This window comes from Drosophila miranda, chromosome 2 (genome assembly GCF_003369915.1).
Source record: "Drosophila miranda strain MSH22 chromosome 2, D.miranda_PacBio2.1, whole genome shotgun sequence".
In the NCBI taxonomy this organism is placed as follows: Eukaryota; Metazoa; Arthropoda; class Insecta; order Diptera; family Drosophilidae; genus Drosophila; species Drosophila miranda.
In genome coordinates, this window is record NC_046675.1 from 24,782,155 (window position 1) to 24,801,335 (window position 19,181).

Genomic DNA, 19,181 nt, shown 5'->3' on the forward strand with positions numbered 1-19,181 from the left:
CTGGAATCGTGTGAATCATTGGAAGAAAAGGCATTTCTTAAGAGGATTCCTACTAAAAGAAAATTCTACAAAAGAATGATGAAGTCGCCTTATAATTTATCGATGTAAAATGTCATTTCACAAGTCATAAGAAATGAATTCAAACCATTTTAAACTTCCATTTTAAAAACATTACTTCGGCAAGCAGAAAACAAATTTTTTAGTTATTTTATTCAAATATTTTTTTAATTGATTCGAGGCGCAAATCTTCCAGAAAACAATGCCTATAGCGACGTGGTATACCGTTCTTTCCGACTTTCAGTTGGAAGCCCTGTACGATTTGTCCTACGCCATCAAGGATGATGCCGATGTGGGCACCACCGATCGGACTAGAATCTGCCTCGCGAGGCTGGGTATAACGCCAATGCTGAAGCCTAGCCAGCTACAGAGCCTGGTCTATCTGAGCCGCAGCAGTGACCTTGCCTTTCTGTACTTTCTCCTGGAGGGCTACTACAAGTCGTGTCAGACACCTTTGACCTCAACCGAGCAGATCCTGATGTCCTGCATCATGTTTCTCGACCTGGAGATGACTTTCCGGGAGCTGGATCGTATCCTTCCGCCGGGATATGAGCCTCGCGTGAAAAAAGAGCAGACGCCACAGGTGTGTCTTCGGGTCGGGGCACCAAGGGAGCGCCAGGACTCGAAATCCAAGTCCCCGTACTTCCAGAAGCTATCAAGACCAGGTCCAGCGAAGAATATGGATCGCTTCAGCTGTAAGCATAGCAGCCACGTGGTGTCGTTTCCCTTCTGGCCACCGGGCCAAAAGGCCACATACAACGTTAACGATGCGGACCGCTGGTTCGCCACCTACCAGTTCCAGCCGGTCAAGCGGGTGCTCCTGAAGGCAGTGTCCGAAATTATGGACAAATACTGGAAGAAGTTGAGTCTGGGCGAGGTCATCGATCGAGACGCGTCTCTGTGCAAGCACCACGTGGAGGCTCTGCGCCAGGAGCAGCTCGTGAAGGATGAGATCGTGGTTAAGATCCGCGACCGTTGCCTCGACCTCGTGGATCTCGAAGTACGCGAGGATGTTCGCCTGAAGAAACGTGTGATCTCTCTTCTGGACAAGGACATTGAGGACTGTACGTTGCGTTGGAAGAAGCTTAAAGGATTGCAGTACACGCACGTGGACCTGGTCAGGCAAGAAGGAATTTTCAGCGGCAGACGCACAGTGTCCACACCCGCTTGCCCTGCCAAGATGAAGTACATGTGCCAGGAGGATGATATCAGACGTCTAGAGACGTCGAACACAGCCGGCGTACAGGTGATCACCGAAAAGAATCGCGTAAGGGCTATGGCCGGAGCGCGTGTATCCGATCCAGAGGAAGAGCCTTGTATACCCCTTGCCCCTGAGGGCACTGAGCTCGAACTGCCCAAGTGTTCACCACCACCACTTGGTAAGAAACCTAGGAAAGGCACGACCCGGTTTACGATAATGGAAAACGAGTTGGAGGACCTAGCGTGCTCGCCATGCAGGTTCTTCGAGGCAGCCAAGCTGCACAAACCCTTCCTGTTCCACTACCAGGAAATATCACCCGATGCCCCAGAAAGTGAAAAGGTTATCCGAAGGCAGGTTCTCCGATCGCTAAGAGCTAACCCCGAAGATATGTCCGGCAGCGGGGAGAGCATGACGGGGAGCTTCAATTATAGAGCACAGGTGGTCGAGACGATCGTTCAGTGCGCCAAGAACATGTGGCTTGGCTCCCTGGAGGCCTATCAGCGGCAGTGGGAGAAGGAGAACAATCCATTGGGGCCCAATTGCACGCCGGACAAGACTAATCCCCTGTATTGGATTGATGAAATTAAATACTTTGACCCCAACAACAGCAAGCTAATGGAGCGGCTGCGGCGGGATGCCTTCCGAGTCTTGCGCCGTGATCCCCGGCTGGTGTTCGCGGCCTTCCCCGACTCCTACAAGGCGGTGGTGGTGCAAGAGTGGGTCAAGCGCCGCTATGGCAAGGTCTACCATCACACGGAGGTCGAAGTCAATGCAAAGAAAGCGGAGCTAGCCTTCTTTGACGTGATTTCCCAGCAGAAAAATGCTCGTAGTGTCCAGAAGAAAGAACTCTTGGGGGACTTCAAGTACAGCCAATCCGTCGAGCTGGTGGCCACGGCCAACAGACTGAGGAACGAGTACTATTATTATCTCAACGAGAAGCTGCTACAGGAGACCCGTACCTGCTGGAAAGCCATGAGTCCACAGTTCCTAAAATCGCCGACTGTAAAGAGTTGCTTCTTTGCCTACCTACCCGCTCGTCATGCGGAAATGTTGCGTCGGTGAAGACGATTCCAAAACTGTTAAGCTATTATTAAACTTTAAAATTTTTTATACAATAAACATTGGTAAACATTGTGAAGTTTTCTCTGTGCCTAGCACCTCTAGCATAAAAAGCATAACCTTTCAAGGATAGTTATGGGACTAATTTAAGTGTTTAAGTAGTTCTGTCTGAATACCACTCAAGCAAGTAATTGAAACGGGCTCCAGCCGAAACTATGAATAACTATGAATAACTATTCAAACTAAATTGTATATCAAATATAAAAGAGGAAATTTAATTAATGAAGCGGCATACAAATAACAGGATAGCGTGGCATGGCGTCGCATGCTGTCCTACCGGACGAAAATTCATTGAAATTACCAAGCGTGAAATGAGCAGCTGTCGCAGGAAGACAAAAGAGACGACGAACATGGCGAGTGGGGGATAGTCTTGTCGAGTCGTGTCCGGACATGCAAACTGAGGCTACGGCAGCGACTGGGACTGAGGCAGTTACGAAAGTACTGGCCAAACGAGGCAGGAGATGCGTTTCAATCAAAGTTAAGCTGTTGGTGAAGGGTACATCCAATTAGGATCGGTAGTCTGAGGAGACGTCAATCAAGGATGCACCTACGCGTACTTTGAACCTGCTGCTGGCTCGTTTAGCCAGTACCTAAGACAGCGACTGAGGCGAGACTGGTACACCAACAGCCTGAGATCTGAGCCTGAGCCTGAGCCTGAGACAGAAAGTGAATGGCAAATTTGAAATTTCATTAAATTTCTCTTTCTTGCTGTCTCTCTTTGTCCCTGTCTATTGTTAGGCGACGACAATGAATGGTGCGAAAGCAAATATTCTCCATAGGAAATCGTAACAAAAAGACATTGGTTCAAATGTTAGAGGTCAGAGGCCATGCGATACTCAATATTCTTGCGGCGCTTGCGGTTAACTCTGCAAACTTTCAAATAAATTCAATTATATCCCAACAAATGTACGCAATTTAAGCAGTTTCTCTAGAACCATAAATTAATGCTGTATAAATCTAACTGAGGCCCGATGCGATGCGAGGCTTTTAATCCCCACAATCAGGCAAAGCGGCAGCATTGTTCCTTCAACATAAATCCCAAACATGCGATAAGTCCACGTCAGGCCGACCCGTGCGTACGTATACGGTTACGTATGTATTTTTGCAGCCGGAAGTGTCCAGACATTGGACTTCAAGGAACCCAAGCAACAAGCGACTAAAAGATAAAATCCCACTTTTTTCTTACTCTGGCTCCGAATTTCATGAGGATTTGAGGGGTTCCCGTTCCAGTTTGCGTTTCCTACTACATGAGGAGGCGCTGCCCCTCCGTACGGATTGACCGCTCTCACTAAAGTGCATGAAAGTACAAATGCCGTGACAGGAGCCGTGTACGGGGGGGAATACGTAAATTTGCCAAGTGGGTAAAAATGTGAAAATGTGTTGGCATTAACAATGCCAAAGCTGAGCTTAGATAAAACGGCCATGTTACAGAGGATATGGGGGTAGAAGACGTAGTACGGGAGAAGGAGAGATAACAGGAGAATAAGAAGAAGAAAACGAAGGGAAGATAACTGGAAAACGAGAAGAGCAGGGAGAAGATAGAAGCTGGTGACTGGTCAGTCAAACGGTCCACTTCACATAATTCCCTTCAGCATGTGGAATGAATGGCCTTACAGGTACAGTGGGGGTGCCTCTACTGGTATAGTTGGGGTGCCTTTACAGGTGCAGTGCGAGTGCCTTCCAGCTACAATGGGGAGTTAGTGTTAAAGCATTCACTCAACGCAACGCCAGATTAAATGGCTGCTAAGCGCATAAAAACACACACATACAAAAACAGTAGCATACTTATGGGGAAGCTGGAGAAAAGAAAGCAGCTCAGCCGGAGAACAAACGGTTAAGGCAAGCAGTGGAGAAGCAGTAAACAACTGCCCGCTATCTGCTCGCACTACTTGAGTGGTGTTAAGTGCTTGCTGGAGAGTAAGACCGCCCATACTTTCGACTCAGAGTCGCCTCTTTGAAAACCGTAATCTCATTGTTTTGAGTCATTTGTGCTCCAAAATCCATCAATAAAATCCCGATCTTATAAGGACCCGGTTTTCAAGGAATATGCATATGGGCTTCTAGGCGGATGTGTAGAACATTGAGCGACACATGACTGGCAAAATGTCTTGTCTTCCCAGTTAGACATATTCCCCAAACCACCATGTTTTGGCCTTGACTTAATTTATGCTCAGCAGAAGGTTCCTGAATAATGTACGTAAGCACATAAATTGGCCAACATGTGTGGCGATGCTCCACTGAGGCGTATAAATGTCTTGCTAATGACACTCTCCCTCCCGCACAAACATTTACCAGAAATCCAATTGTTATTTAAATTGCGTGTTGACTTTGCTTAAAGTCACACAGTTTTGAAAGGAATTCTAGGAAGAGACCAGAAGATATAGCCATAGGGAGAGTGTGCTTTCCCCCTGCTAGACACAGACACAATTTATGCGATACGGATACGGATACGAATATGTGGGGTACGGTAACCAACGGGTGGAAAGAGACACAGACACAGAAACAGAAACAGAAAAAGACAGACAGAGAAACAAAGTCAGCTGGAAAACCACTAACGAGCACATTTAGCCCCCAATTTTTTTTGTGCCCGGAATATACTTGTTTCGCCTAGTCCCATTCCCATTCATGTCTTCCACTTCGTTCATTCTTGGGTTTCGTTTCTCCCTTTTCGGTTTTTGGTGTTTCTGCGGTGGCACACTCAAAATGCATTTGCAGCTGCATGCGGTTGAGCGAAAGAGAGGCGGACGCTGGGGGCATGCGAGTGAGTGACCTTTTTTGCTCCCGTGTATTTGTTCTGATGGAGACCGACTTCATTTGGGCAAAACGCGGGATATTTGCTTTCATTAGCGCGCGGCTAGACTTGAATTAGTACCAGAAACGTGGCTACACAATTGGTTTCATACTTTAAACCAATCTGTTTCCCAAACAGGAAACTAAGCTGGCCTAAAGCAGATATTAGGGGCAACCTTTTGTTATTGCTATACGAAAATTAGCCATAAGCGTGGCTCTCCATCAGAACAACTGAAAGAATTCTCGGTTTGATTGGTTCCCCAGAATTAGCCAAACATTTCCCCAACGGCTTTAATCGGGGAAAACTGAAAAGAAATCAAGAATTGAACTAATACGGCTGTAATTATTTTGTTGGTAGTCGCCGACATAAAAAAGAACCGTTATAAAAAAGGAAATTGTTTTTTGCTAATTGGATTTTTCCAACAAAATCGTTAAATCGTATTTCATGTTAATTTGAAAATTCCCCAAAAACAACCCATCCAACCAACCATCGAAACCCCTCCGTACAGCCAACAAACTGTCGATGGGAATAAAATAAACCAATTTCCCATCGTCGCATTGCCGAAGGCTTCCGGTGGAGACCGACCCCGATCCGTGGGTTTTAGGGTTGCGGATGGGGGACCTGACCACAGACGCGGATGTGTGCCGAAATTTGGCATGAAAATGAACGCGAAAACTTTTGCCCCTGGTTCCACAGGCCCACAGTGCGGGGCCCAAAGTTGTGTAAATGTGCGGGATTTGAGTCGGAAAAACATAAATTTCAATATAGCCAAAATGTCACGCTTCCGCACCCGAAAAACCAGGCTGGCAAATTGAAATAGAAACAATTTGGAGCGGTTTTTCTGGGCTGCATTCGAGTATTTGCCGCCGCACGTTTTAACCCAATTTTTCCGGCTCGCCTGGCTCCCGGACCGGGACCACGTGGCTTTTAATTGAGCTCCGAGCGTCAGTCACATCTAATTATAATTGCCCACGATGGGGACCACGAATACGACTGGGACTAGCACCAGGGCCAGGACCGAGAGGAGGACTAAACGAGGAGCCACAGCGAGTCTCTGCCTCTGTGGAGCAGGGAGCTCTGGCCAAAGCAATATTTCAATGTTATCTTGCCAGTCATCGTCACGTTCATGTTACCAGGTATTATCATCGGAAGCTTACCCTCCGTCTGCCGCCCTGCCCACCCGACCACTCTGTACTCCCGCCCTGCCACAGTCATCTCTCATCTCACTTCATGCCTCCTCTGGAAGCGACATGAAGGCGCGAGGCGGTGGCAAGAAGCCCGTAGCCGGCTTTTGTAACTGAAATTAGGAGCTCTTCGTGTTGGGTTCATTTTTCCATGTCAGATTTTGACACTTGTGCCGCGGCAGTCAAGGCGCTAAGTATAGTGCGTTGCGAAACTATAAAAACGTAATGAAAACAAGATGGCATCTATTATAAGAACAGATAATAATAGAGAGTGATAACTGTCACATTTAATGAGAGAAAACTCTTTCCTTATCTTTTCAGTCTATGTACCATCATAGTCATAGTCCCCAAAACGATAGATGTTATTTCCTTGTCATCTTTGTTATTAAAGTGTAAAACTAAGCTTCGACAATGTTTCAACATGAAATACTAAATATCCCTTTAAAGTTCCTTCAGCTCAAACTTTCTATTGAATTAAATTGTCGATCCGCACTGTAGGTATTTCCATTTCGCTACATTCGCCCCCTTTGGCACCCACACAGACTCTGCCGTATTCCCTTTTTAAAGAAGTTGCTTGCTTATGAGGTAAAGTAATGTGCACTTTTGGGGTTTTGTGGGTTGACAGCGAATGGGCTGCAGTTGAGCTTTCTTTCCCGATCCCGCCCCCGCTCCCTCTTCAACTCTCCCGCCCACGGCTGCATGGAAAAGGAAAAAGGAAAATTTATGAGCATTTTGCGGGTTCTGTGCATTTCCCCTCCCCCCGTTCATATTTGCTACAACTATTTCACTGTTTCCGTCCTTCCAGCGTAGGGAAATAAATTAAAAAATTCATGAGAGTAAATAGTCTTGTAGCCGCGTCATCTGTCCGGTTAAAGGGTAGAACAGTAGCTTATGTACATTCATTTCCACTGGCCTGTCAGGGAAGAAAGCAGACTGTGATCTCTAAGTCATATTATAGTATTTCCCTTAGTTATTCAAAATCTTCGTAATGAGCAAAGTAGATCAGGAAACTCAATCGTCCTTCATAGATGAGCCTCCGCCACCGCCAAGGAAGGAACCGCCCAAGGACACTCCACCGCCCAAGGAAACACCACCGCCAATTCCACAGTCGAACAAGCAGCCAGACGAAGCGCCGGACAAACCCCCTCAGGGGCCTCCCGATCCTGAAGCCATCCTAGGTCCAAGGGTTAGGCCATCCAGATACATTACAACCAGTAAGGGAATCCCTCCAACCAATCTACGAGCTTCCATCCTTATCGTCTGAGATCTTTTCCAGCCGAGGATGACAAGAACTCGGGCTTCGAGCAGATAGCCGTCTGCCTGTCATTGTTGCTTGTGGTCATCACATTTCCCCTGTCGATCTTCTTGTGCCTGATTGTGGTAAGGGAGAACCATCGGGTGCTAATCTTCCGACTGGGTCGCGTCAGGTGAGAATCTACAGATATTTGGGTTTCTTTCCATCCACATAGCCGCATACCCTGCTCTGTCTCAAGGAAGGGCGTCAGGGGCCCTGGCCTCGTGTGGACTCTGCCGTGCATCGACTCCTTTGTCAAGGTAGATCTACGCACCTTTTCGACCGAGGTGCCCTCTCAGGACATCCTCACCAGGGACTCGGTGACGATTTCCGTGGACGCAGTGCTGTACTTCTGCATCAAAGATCCCATGGATGCCCTCATTCAGGTGGATGATGCCCGGGAGGCTACCGTGTTGATAGCCCAGACCACACTGCGGCACATAGTCGGTGCCAAGCCGCTCCATACCCTTCTCACCTCGAGAGACACCCTTTCCAAGGAGATCCAAGTTGCCGTCGATGATATCACGGAACGATGGGGAGTGCGAGTGGAGAGAGTGGACGTGTAAGTCAACCCGATAATTCTCCCTGATCCTCGACTGATCAGTGAAAACTGATTATCTTGTGCTATGGTTCCATAGGATGGACATCAGTCTACCACTTTCTATGCAGCGATCATTGGCCAGTGAGGCAGAGGCAATTAGGGAGGCGCGGGCCAAGATCATTTCAGCCGAGGGCGAGCTGAATGCCTCGCAGGCTCTGAAGGAGGCATCCGATGTGATGTCCCAGAACAAGATCACCCTGCAGGTGGGCCGTCGAAAGGAGCTTTATGCGAAGACACCTAACTCCTCCGCCTTTTTCTACGTTTTAGCTAAGGCATCTACAAATTCTCACCTCGATTGCCGCAGAGCGCCGTTGCTGTATCCTTTACCCCTTCCCCATGGAAATAATGACGCCCTTCATGGACGAGGGTGGTGGTGGTGGCGGACGAGCACGCGGGGGTACTGGAGATCCCGGCGGCAAGAGGCGGGAGAGTATCCTGACCAATTTTTTCTTCGGAAGCAAACCCGAAACCGATTCGAATGTCAATTCACCAGCGGTGCCAAAGCCAGATGTCGCACCCAAAGAGGCGGAATTATGACCGAATCCGAAACATTCGAACGACACAGGTATGTTCTAAAGCTAGGGTATGGGCTGTTCTACTCAACGGATGTTTATTTTGGCGATGCCAGGAGGCGCGGGGACATCACCGGCAGAAAGTGATTTGTTACGGACTATGATTCATCATCCAACAACCCCTAACCGATATCCTTCTCTCCTTTCCAGAACCGTTGGCGAACCTGGCGTTTATGGACGTCCTAAGCTATCAGCAATTCCTGCAAAATCGTCGATAATCAGGCCCTGGGCCTGGGCTGGCAGACAATGTCCCGGCAGCGGGACAATGACAGGGCCAAGCGTGAAATAAGCAACAGTCACGTCAGCTCCGGGAGCCACAGACTTGATTGAAGGGCATTATACTTGTTCCTTGTTGTGCTCCCTGGGCCAAGGTCCCCATGGTCTCCATCACAAACACTGGAACGACATTGACACTGGTATTCGCTGGCCTCAAAGCATTTTTTACGATAAAAAATAGCTGCATATTTGGTCCTTTATATTCTTGCTGGAGAGGCAATTTATCTCTTTTAATAAATTGGAAGATTTCTGTCGATATTTCAATGACGGACAACGGTGGAAAACATTTTGTTAAATTGCTCCAACAACATAGATGGTGATAGAGGTGATACATGAACAATAAAAAAGGAAAGCTAGTTAAACTTTAAACTGATTAGCAATTTTCTTCGTTCTCTTTTACACTTTGATTCATAAGATTATCTAAATGAATATCTGTTTATTCTGAATTGATTCGTATTAATTGTTTGTGAACGAATGCTCGTTATTTTTTCCACTTCGGGGTCCCTGACGCTTAAGGATCTTCAAAAAATAAAAGAGAATGTTCTCCATTCCCTCAATTAATTCTAATTTGTTCAGGGAAACTCCTGTTAATTTCTTCATCCCCTGTCTGGGTCACCAATTGTCAAGGGTCCACAATTAATTTGCAATTACCGCCCCACATCTCAAAGGAGTCAAAAGTCCTTGGTTGGCTTAGCATTATAAATTTGCGAAACTCTGCACATTTATTATTTCATTTGCACATTCGAGAGAGGCAAAAAGTTGCCACAAAGTGTGCTGGGGCGTGGCAGGGCGTTAATGCACTTGCCTCTCTCTCTCTATATATCCATGTTACGTGTGGACGAGTACGTGTGAGTGTGGAGGAGCCTCGTAAATTAGCAACGAAAGTTTTTGAGCTAATGTGCAAGAAATTGCAAAGAAATCAAAGAAAGTGTAAGCCGGCCACCAACAAACGAGGCGATGACGTTTTCAAGGCTTAAGAGAGTTTCTATAAAATTATACATCTATCTATCTATCTGAAATCTATATTTAAAATTAAAAAAATTATAGAAAAGATTAAGTCGTGAAAGGTTATGGTATAACTTGAATTAAATTCGGAGCTTGCACTTCTTTCCTTTGATTCTGTGACTTTTGTGGGGTGCACTATGCACTGGGAGTACGTTACCGCTTTGCGGGCGTTGCTATGTCACTGTTTTCACCGTGGGCAAACGAGGGTGAGTAGGCGCGAGCGTGCGTAAGTTTGGCTGCGTGCTCATTGCTCGGTGCGTGTTTGAGCACGCACAGGTAGGGCACACCATGCCCTACACCTTTACGAGCTGCGCTGGGTACGTGTTTATCCAGCTGCCTCGCCAGCCATATACGTTGTTGGTAGTTGGCGGAATAGGTGGAGGCAAGGCATATTAAACTTAAGGTAGGGATGATCCGATTTCGAACAGAGACCTCTTTAAGAGTGCCTCGCCAATTATTTAATATACTTTGCGTGTGAGTGTGGATGTCGGTGTGGGAGTGGGGTGTCCGTGTGCGTTTGTGTGGATGACGGTTTGAGCTTTGAATCGGCAGCTGCTGTTTGTGCGCTCCCTCTCCTTCCGCAGCATTCGCTCTCTTCCACTCTTCTCCAGCATCTGCTCTTAGCAGGCAGCAATGCAAATTCAAATTTGATTTATGCAAATGGCACATGCAACAGCAGAACGGCAGTGGAACGGCAGCAGCAGAGAAACATCAGTAGCAGCAGAAGTGAGCAGCAACAGCAGAGGAACATCAGGAGCAGAGGCAGTAGCAAGAGCAGTAGCGCAGCACCAGGAGTATCAGTGGAGTTTTAGAAGGAGGAACAGCAGTCGTGGGTGAGGAGCACAAGTGAGCTGCAAGTGGCGCAGAGCTCCTGGAAGCCAATGTTTGCACTTGCCATTCTCACCAAGTGGCCAGCAGCCAAATAAGCAATCTTTCATATGTGTGGGTGGGTGCACCCTGACTCCAAGCCCAACAGCAAACCCCAGTCAAAACCTTACACGAATCCCCTACGACCTTATCCCAACCTGGAGCTCATATCCAGACCACCCTTTGGGAGATTCTTTAATTCACATTTAAACAAAACGGAAAATGCTTGGGCTTGCAGTGCCATTGCATTTGGTTTACTACATACCCTTTAAGAGGGTACTACGCTTATTGTAATGTAGAGAAGAATGTGAGCATCAATAGTGGAGAACAGACTTTCTGGGAAACGTATTTTGCACAGAAAGCTATTGAGTAAAAAACTTGTATTTATTTTAAAGATAATGCTTTCACATGTTACCGATTTTAAAATTGTTTAGTTCATATAATCGATCTTCAAGTGTGTTTAAAGCTTCCACTACAAACTTTCGACAAAACCTACCATTCCTTTCTTGTATATCTTTTCTCTTTGGAATTTTGAATTGCACTTGACATTTGGTCATTTCAGTTGTCCATCTACCCCTATGCCTCTCCCCTACTCCCTCTCGCCTGTACGCATCTCGGTCGGCCCTGCAATCATCCGGACTCTCTCCGGTTGACATATGTGACACTGTGACCGTAAATGTTCTGCCATCTGTTAACCCATAGAGAGGGAGATAGAGAAAAAAGAGAGGGCTACAGCTGTCACTCAGCTCGGCTCCGCTTTGCTTTAAGGATTTACAGTTTTTTTTTTCTTTTTTAGCTTATTCCTCTGTGACCTCTGTGGAGGGATTTTACTTTGGGGGATTTTATTGACTCTCGTTTCGGGGCGCTTTTCTCGTTTTCATGTTTGTCATTGTCAATCTCATTTATCGACATCCGTTTAATGTCCAGCAATTTGAATGGAACAGACCTGTGTGGCATTGGCTGCTTAACTTCTCTCCATTCTCTCAATCGCTTTCAAGGTTGGAACAGATTTTTTCGAGTACTACGGGTTATCGGTTTTCGGGTTATCCTACATCCGGCTCGGTTTAGTTTGCGGAATGATTGATGCTGGATTTGAGTAATGTTTGCAGAGGAATTTCGTTTGATAGTGAATAGAAGGGAATGCTCTCACAGGCAAGCACTGATGGAAGATAGTAACGGGACATTCCGTCACACTTAAAGCGGACACTTAAGGAAACCTCTTACGCCACTTTCAAAACCCCTATTTTCGTGGAATCTTCTGGCTGACTCCTGGAAAAAAACCAGGAGTTGCACACTTAGAAGCAAACAACCTATGTAAGAGAATTTTCTTAGATTCTTTGCCCGTCAATAACCCCCTGCCAAAGGTATTATTGCCTGTTAAACAATACCACTAGTTAATAGTTTAGTGTCCGCCCCGTCCGCATTCAATTGGCATTGGTTGGGGATTTTCTTGAGCCTACCACTCGAAGGGTTCAAGCAGCCAAGGAACAAAAACATTCCCAGCTAAACTAGCTGTAAGCTGCCTGGTAATTGGAGCTGCATTGTTTGGCACATGTCCATGGACCAGCCGCACCATACCTCCCATCGTTGAGCATTCCATGCCAGGGAGCAGGAGACAAGTGGGTGCAGAAGTGGAGCAACAATTGTGCAGGCAAACAATAGTCATGCCACAACCTGGCAAGCCAAACCGCAGGGAGAACTTTCAAGTATTTCGGGAGGGAGGAAGAGGGAGGAATGGCAACGGGAGGTGGTTCGGTATGGGATTGTAGAAATTAACAAGACATTTATGCGGGAACACACACAAAGGTGCGTCTCCAGCAATCGTATCGTATCCTCGTCTCTGACAAACAACTGTCTTTGGCATAAATTAGCTGGCAAATTGAAGAAGTCCCATCTCTGTCTCTCCCTCTTTCTAACTTTGTGTCTGCCTTTAAGGAGGTAGAACACATGTCCTTTGGTTGTCAAACAGGGACACAAAAATAACTTGCAAACACTCAAACTTCTTGAGGGAAACCAGAAACAGAGGGAGATCTATATACTGTACAGCGACACGGGAATGAAAAAGCCAAAATGCAAATTGTGTGCTGAAAAGTTGTCAGTCATAACTAACTCGACGATGGCTAAAATTTGTTTGCCAACAACACAACAACTCTTAAGGCAGCCGCTGTTGCTGCTACTTTCTCTGCTGCTTAATGAGAGGTGGTGCGGTGCGGCAGGAGGGTAAGGGGCTATAGTCCCATGTTATGTAATGCTGGCAACCCTGTAGAGTTGTTGAAACTTTGCCTGAAGTACATGGGCATACTGGCTTGGCTGGGCTGGGTCTGGCCTTCATGCAGAGTCACGCCAAATTGTCAACAGCTACAAAAACTCTCAGGGCAAGAGACAGAAGCTGCAAAAATTCTCCGAGGCAGTAAAAGGAGCTACAAAAATTCTCCAGAGCAGAAGAGATTTTCCATGGGAATCAAGAGGTTGAGGATGTTGGAAAACTCTCGAGCAAACTTCAATTTCATTAACTAAGTGGTCCACACCAATTAAGTTTTGTGCATTTTGGAATAATATAAATTAATTAGAATATGCTAATGAGGCAGTGCTGTAAGGGCAGTCGACTTGAGTCAATTGACTTGAATAAATTAGCGGGGGACAAAGTGCAGGCTCAAAGGCTAGTCACTCGGCTTTAGCCATCCATTGACCTGCTCTTCTTTCGTATTGAGAAATGTCCCGAGTGCCTTTGCCCAAATATTTGCTGTTCAAGTCAGCGCTCGGTGCCTATTGGCATACAAATGTCTAGACAAAGTAAGAAACTAAAAGATTGTAGGGGAAATCGGGAATCGGAATGGTGGCAGGTTACTTAGGGAAAAACATGTAATTTGGGTGTCTTTTAAAGAGGGATATTTTGGAAAGGATTCGTAGAGTTTAAGAGCTCTGATATCCTCCATTTCAATCTCTATGGTACTATTAAACAAACGTTTCTTCTCTGCGTGTACTATCCCCATTTAGCCATTAACTTGTCACCATCTCAAAGCTCAAAACGTGTTGCATACCCCTGAGGAGTTTTGTGGCTCTAACGAGTCCCCCACCTCTTCAACGCTCCCTCTCTCTCAGCCACTCAGCCATCAGTTTCAATCGAATGCCTCACTAATGGCATCATTTCGTTGTGGCAAATACAACGATAAAGTCATTGAAAGTCGAAAACGGCAATGACTATTGCATAAATTCCGAATGCGAATCGCAGAGACTGGGCCACGTTTCTCTCTCGTATTCTAATTCTCGTTGGGAAGCCAGACAGACAGACAGACAGACAGACAGAAAGCCAGATTCAGCCTGCTTCTCAGACCCAGTAGCCCAGTCCCAGACCCACTCCGGCATTGTCTGCGCATCTGTCTGGAACAGTGCACTCGCATTGGCATTGGAAAATGGTCTCTGGCATTGGCAAGCCGTCTGATGGAAAGGAAGGAAGGTGGCCAGGACATTCAGTCAGCCAGTGAGTCCAGGCCAGGCCGGGCCAGGCCAGGGCAGGCGTCAATAAGGCACACTCACATCGGGGCAGGGTTTCCATTCCAGTTTTATCGCATTAGACCAATTTCGGGGCACAACCAGACGAATTCATTTTGTCAGCTTTGCTGAATTATCGTTCTGTGCAATTTTTTGTTTGTTGGATATTGATTTGTCTGGCAAACGACAGACATTTATCAACGGACAAGAGAAATTTTCAACAGAGAGATGGCACAACTTCTGCTTTCCCGGGAAGTTCTCGATTGTCTGTGAAGGTGAGAAATTAGAGACAGATCCAATCGTTTGTCGAGCATAAATTAATTAATTAACGAGAAAATTCTCCAGCAGGACCAAGCCAGAACCAGAACTATTCAAAGAGCTCTCAACTCGAGTCGTTCGCAATTCAAGCATTTACAAATTCGATTTATCAAACATTTAACGCTGCTGTTTGGTGGATCTATCATCGGCCTAGACCACTCACAGCTCCATGGGCACTTCGGGGGCGCCCATTCAAAACAATTGTGTTTCGGTAATTATCACAATTAAATCGTTGTTTGCACTTGACTGATTTTGTTTGCCATTGTTTGCCGGAGCTTTCCACTTTTCAAAGAGCTATGGTGTGACCTTTCACCCCTGCCGCTGTGCTATGCTCAAATTAAGCATTCAAATGCAACAAATTGACCAGAAATCACCTGCTGCAGGGCTCTCGAATGTGTCATCAAGTTCGAAATGACATTAGTTTCCATTATGGATATCCAGTGAATTTGTAATTATCGCTAATGGAGTACAATCAATTTCTTATCGGCGCATTGTGGCAATATGCTCCGTACAATTAAGGCTGTCAATTTAATGGCAACATTGGACAGCAATAAAATTGTTATGGCAAATACAAAATTACTCAAGGAACATCCTAAATGAGACTTCAAAATTATCTAAGCAGAAGCATCATTGCGTTGGAAATTTCTCGAGAAATCAATTTCGTGGAAATGCGATAATTTTATGGAAAATTATGGTTATGAAATCTAGAAACTTTTAAGTTGCCAGACAATAATTGTTGGGCGTTTCCGGTGGAGTTCCGGTTGAACTTAGACTGCCCTAAAAAGTATGGAAGAAAAATATTTAAATATTTATATTTCTGCATAATTATTGGTATAGAAAAGATATTGAATAAACTTGAGTTCATGTAAACAGTGTTTTCAGCTTGGAAAAATAATTGGTAATTATGGAATTTCACCAACATTCCCTATGTTTCATTTTCCATGAATTGTTCAATGGACTGTAAAGTAGTCAAGACTAATCAGATTCAATGCGCAATTAAAATTCTATATTCTGAAAACTAAAAACAGTTTACGTATATTTTAATTACATCTAAAGATAGCAAATTATTTAGTTCACCAAAGTTTATTTGTTCAATTTTCCACCATAGCTTTTGCACGCCCCAAAGTGCAGAAACGAAAACAGAAACATTGTTTTGATCGACCAGCTTATAGAGAAATTATAAGCTCCCTAGTTTCGTTTATAAAGTCAAATATTATTGTTGCACTTTAAGACTTCATGAATTGAAGAACAAGCAACAAAATTGCGACCCCCAACAGCTGGTTGTAAATATATGTACTTAATTCCTATTAAATTCAAACCAAATTGTCTTTAGAGATCTGCATCCGTATAGCACATTCTAGTTAAACTTTATACAAACTGTGTTCCATACAAAGAACGAACAAACGATCGGCCAAAATCACTAATCTTTATCAACATCATCGTCTGAGAGCAGTTCGGATAGACTCAGATCCGACGAGCGCTGCTCGAGAAGCTGCTTGCCCGTCTCCGACCGGCGGCCCGTTGGAGTGGGCCGGGCGTACATATTCACGCAGGCGATCACGTTCTCGCGGAACAACGCCTCCGAGTGCTTCATTATCTGGGCGGCATGGTGGTTGAGAGGATCGTTCGGGTTGGGGTTGCGCAGCAGTTGGGGCAAAAAGGTCTCGATGATGTTCAGCAGATCGTAGCTGGGCGACCAGGCCTGCCTGAACACATTCATGCAGACCAGGCCCGTGTTAAACTCGATGTTCGGATGCAGTATCTTGGTGATGAAGCGGACCTTTGGCGGATTCAGCGGATAGTCCTTCGGCATGCTTATGTTCACCGTCCACATTCCACCCTCGTAGGCAGTCCCCAGCGGCCCCTCGAAGAGCACATCCAAACTGGACATGTTGTCGTCCACAGTGGCGCGATGGTCCGAGGCCAGGAGCCGGGTTACGTCCCGTTGCAGGCGTCGCCCAGCCATGGGCGATGTGGTGTTCACGACTGCATTGGCCATCTGGTCCCTGTTTCTCTACGCAGTTCTACGTATCGGATCTACTGGAATTCCGAGTGCACCCGTCTGCTACACAGACGTACCTACAAATGTGTTCTGCGGGCAGTTAAGTAAGCCATTTGTATTATTTATTACTTAGTTATTGCATTAGGTATACGTATACTTACATGATAAAATTAAACCAGAATTTTGCTTTATTTACATTGAAATGTTCTTGAAATATAGAACTATTGCCTACTCAAGCCCTGGATCAATTTATGATTTTGGAAAAGGTATCGGGAGATTGGCGATGGAGGTAAGTTCTCTGAAAGTTATCTAGTTTTTAAAGAACTCTTTAGGGAGCCATCAGCGAAGAGGGTCAATTCAGATTTACACACATTTTGAAAGCCAACAAACGAAAGAGGATAAACGGAGTGTAAGAATCGACATTAGAACATAACTAGCGGTCGTGGTTCCTTTCTCTGTCTGTCTATATTTTACCCATCTCTCATGAAATTTTCCCATAAGACTATCTCTGTTATTGCAGTTAGTCAGTTATTAGTCTAACACCGATATTAGAAGACATACAGAGAGAGAGAGAGCATGCGGCAGTCATCGGCTCCAATTTGATCCAGATTCGGCAGTCCAGTAGATATGACCATTTACTAAGATCCTGCAACTCTTAAAAATATTCTGGATGCCACGATTTTCACCATTTAGCGGGGCGGAAAGGGCTAGGCCGAAATTTTGAAATAAGCTTGTAAGAGTGTGATATCACAGATATCTCTGAGATCTAGGCGCTCATCAAGACCCGGACGGACATATCGGCTATTGAAGCTGATCAAGAATTTATATATGTATTTTATGGGGTCGGAAACGCTTCCTTCTGGGTGTTGCACACATCCACTTCTACCACAAAACTAACATTCCGGCTGTAAAAACCAGACCAGGAAGACCTGTGCTGTCAGTTTATAAGCCAAACAAAAGGTGAAAAAGTTCAAAAAGGATTTCTGCCTAGTGGTTAAATTTAACAGTAGCAAAATGCAGTTAAAAATCTCACTTTAATCCACTTTTAGGGGACTCTAATCACTCTTTCGTCGTTGTCGGGCAATATTCCAATGGACAAATTCAGTTAGCAGGTAAAACATCCCCATCTGTAACTCAATTCCCCCAATCATTTCATATAACTCCCTTAAAACCTGTCAACAGCAAGTAATTCATTTAAATGTTCCCAGCAACTAAATCCGTAAAACGCTACAACACGAAAGTGAAAATATATATATCTCTTTTTACTATTTATTAGTTTCACCCGATTTCGAGCTCAGTCCGTCCTGTCCGCTTTCGTAATTTTTTTTTTTTTGCAGTGTCGCATTGCGTCTAAACGGATTTTGGCGCCGTTCCTAGAATGGAATTCATTAATTGCGCGTGGGACAAAGTTTTTGGCCGTACTGCCAACTGCTTGTAATTGGGCACCAGGGAAAGTCCTAGAAGCCCCAGGAAAAGTGGGCTACCGAGTGGGTGTGGGAGTGGCTGTGGCTGTATGTGTATGTGTGGGTGTGAGGTTTGTCCTTGTGGCCAGTCTCAATCTTTTCCACCCTTTTCTACCCCTCTTAATGGGTCACTCCAAGTTGAATGCATTTCTGATTGCTGGCAATAAATCAAAGATCGTCTGATGGCTAAGACCCACTTTTACAGTTCCATAAAGGATTTAGCGACTGAAAAAAGAGATGGAGAGTGCATTAAAGTTAAATGGACTTGGACTAAATGCTGCAAATAGCTGCCATAACAAACAGTATGGACACACCAGAATCCAGATGTATATGTACGACATAGAGGGAGAGATTGTATCTATATCTGTGTCTGTGGCTCTGTATCTGTATCTGCGTCTGTGCCTCTGTATCTGCGACAATGGCCAGAGCTGAAACAATGGTAAATAACGACTAGAAAATTGTAAAAAATGTTGACAATGTTTCTCATGGCTGGTAAATCCTTTGCCCCCAAGCTTTATTTTTAGTGCGACAGTAAATGCGTCAGTCTACCCATCTCTTTCCCCATCTCTCTGCCTATCTCTCTCACTTTGTCTGTCTCTGTCTGGTGTTGGAATGCGCTTTGTTGCAGTTTTCACAGTCGAGTACCCTCATTGTTTTCGCTGTCAGCGAGCGGCGCGTCGACAATGAATAATTAGAATTTTGTTGAAGGTCCATTGCTTATTTCCCCATAACCACCCACCCAAGCCCCCCGCCCCGCCCCCTCTTAGCCACCGCCACAGTTTGTTCATGCGCCTTTTAATTTGTTGCCCCATGGACAGCAAATCAAACATTGACCATTTTTGGATCACAATGAATAAGCGCCTGCAAAATTCCTGTTTTGGTATTTGCATTTTGGAATGGGTCGCTGGACACAATATTTCTAATACCAATACGAGTATA

General features: G+C 45.4%; 3 protein-coding genes across 3 annotated transcripts; 2 read left to right on the plus strand and 1 right to left on the minus strand.

The window, feature by feature from the left end:
- Positions 1-129: 129 nt before the first annotated feature.
- LOC108157399 lies at positions 130-2,368 on the plus strand. The gene has a single exon (XM_017289440.2). The coding sequence runs from the start codon at positions 260-262 to the stop codon at positions 2,318-2,320; it is 2,061 nt and encodes a 686-aa protein (XP_017144929.1). The 5' UTR covers positions 130-259; the 3' UTR covers positions 2,321-2,368.
- Positions 2,369-7,277: 4,909 nt separating this feature from the next.
- On the plus strand, positions 7,278-9,464 carry LOC108157401 (band 7 protein AGAP004871). The gene is made up of 6 exons (XM_017289445.2): positions 7,278-7,566; positions 7,629-7,779; positions 7,846-8,208; positions 8,285-8,450; positions 8,515-8,812; positions 8,970-9,464. Exons 1-5 carry the CDS (start codon positions 7,341-7,343, stop codon positions 8,782-8,784), a joined length of 1,176 nt encoding a protein of 391 aa, XP_017144934.1. The 5' UTR covers positions 7,278-7,340; the 3' UTR covers positions 8,785-8,812; positions 8,970-9,464.
- A 6,577-nt stretch (positions 9,465-16,041) lies between these two features.
- On the minus strand, positions 16,042-17,033 carry LOC108154439 (ubiquitin-conjugating enzyme E2 6). Its single transcript, XM_017284712.2, has 2 exons — positions 16,941-17,033; positions 16,042-16,869 (listed from the first exon to the last, which is right to left on the minus strand). Exon 2 carries the CDS (start codon positions 16,774-16,776, stop codon positions 16,198-16,200), a length of 579 nt encoding a protein of 192 aa, XP_017140201.1. The 5' UTR covers positions 16,777-16,869; positions 16,941-17,033; the 3' UTR covers positions 16,042-16,197.
- Positions 17,034-19,181: the final 2,148 nt, after the last annotated feature.

Excerpts from the sequence above, each read along its gene's own strand:
- LOC108157399 (XM_017289440.2), top strand. The coding sequence starts at position 260 with ATGCCTATAGCGACGTGGTATACCGTTCTTTCCGACTTTCAGTTGGAA.
- LOC108157401 (XM_017289445.2), top strand. The coding sequence starts at position 7,341 with ATGAGCAAAGTAGATCAGGAAACTCAATCGTCCTTCATAGATGAGCCT. Across the intron at positions 7,567-7,628 it reads ATCCAGATACATTACAACCA|CCGAGGATGACAAGAACTCG; the intron begins GTAAGGGAATCC and ends GATCTTTTCCAG. Across the intron at positions 8,209-8,284 it reads CGAGTGGAGAGAGTGGACGT|GATGGACATCAGTCTACCAC; the intron begins GTAAGTCAACCC and ends ATGGTTCCATAG.
- LOC108154439 (XM_017284712.2), bottom strand. The coding sequence starts at position 16,776 with ATGGCCAATGCAGTCGTGAACACCACATCGCCCATGGCTGGGCGACGC.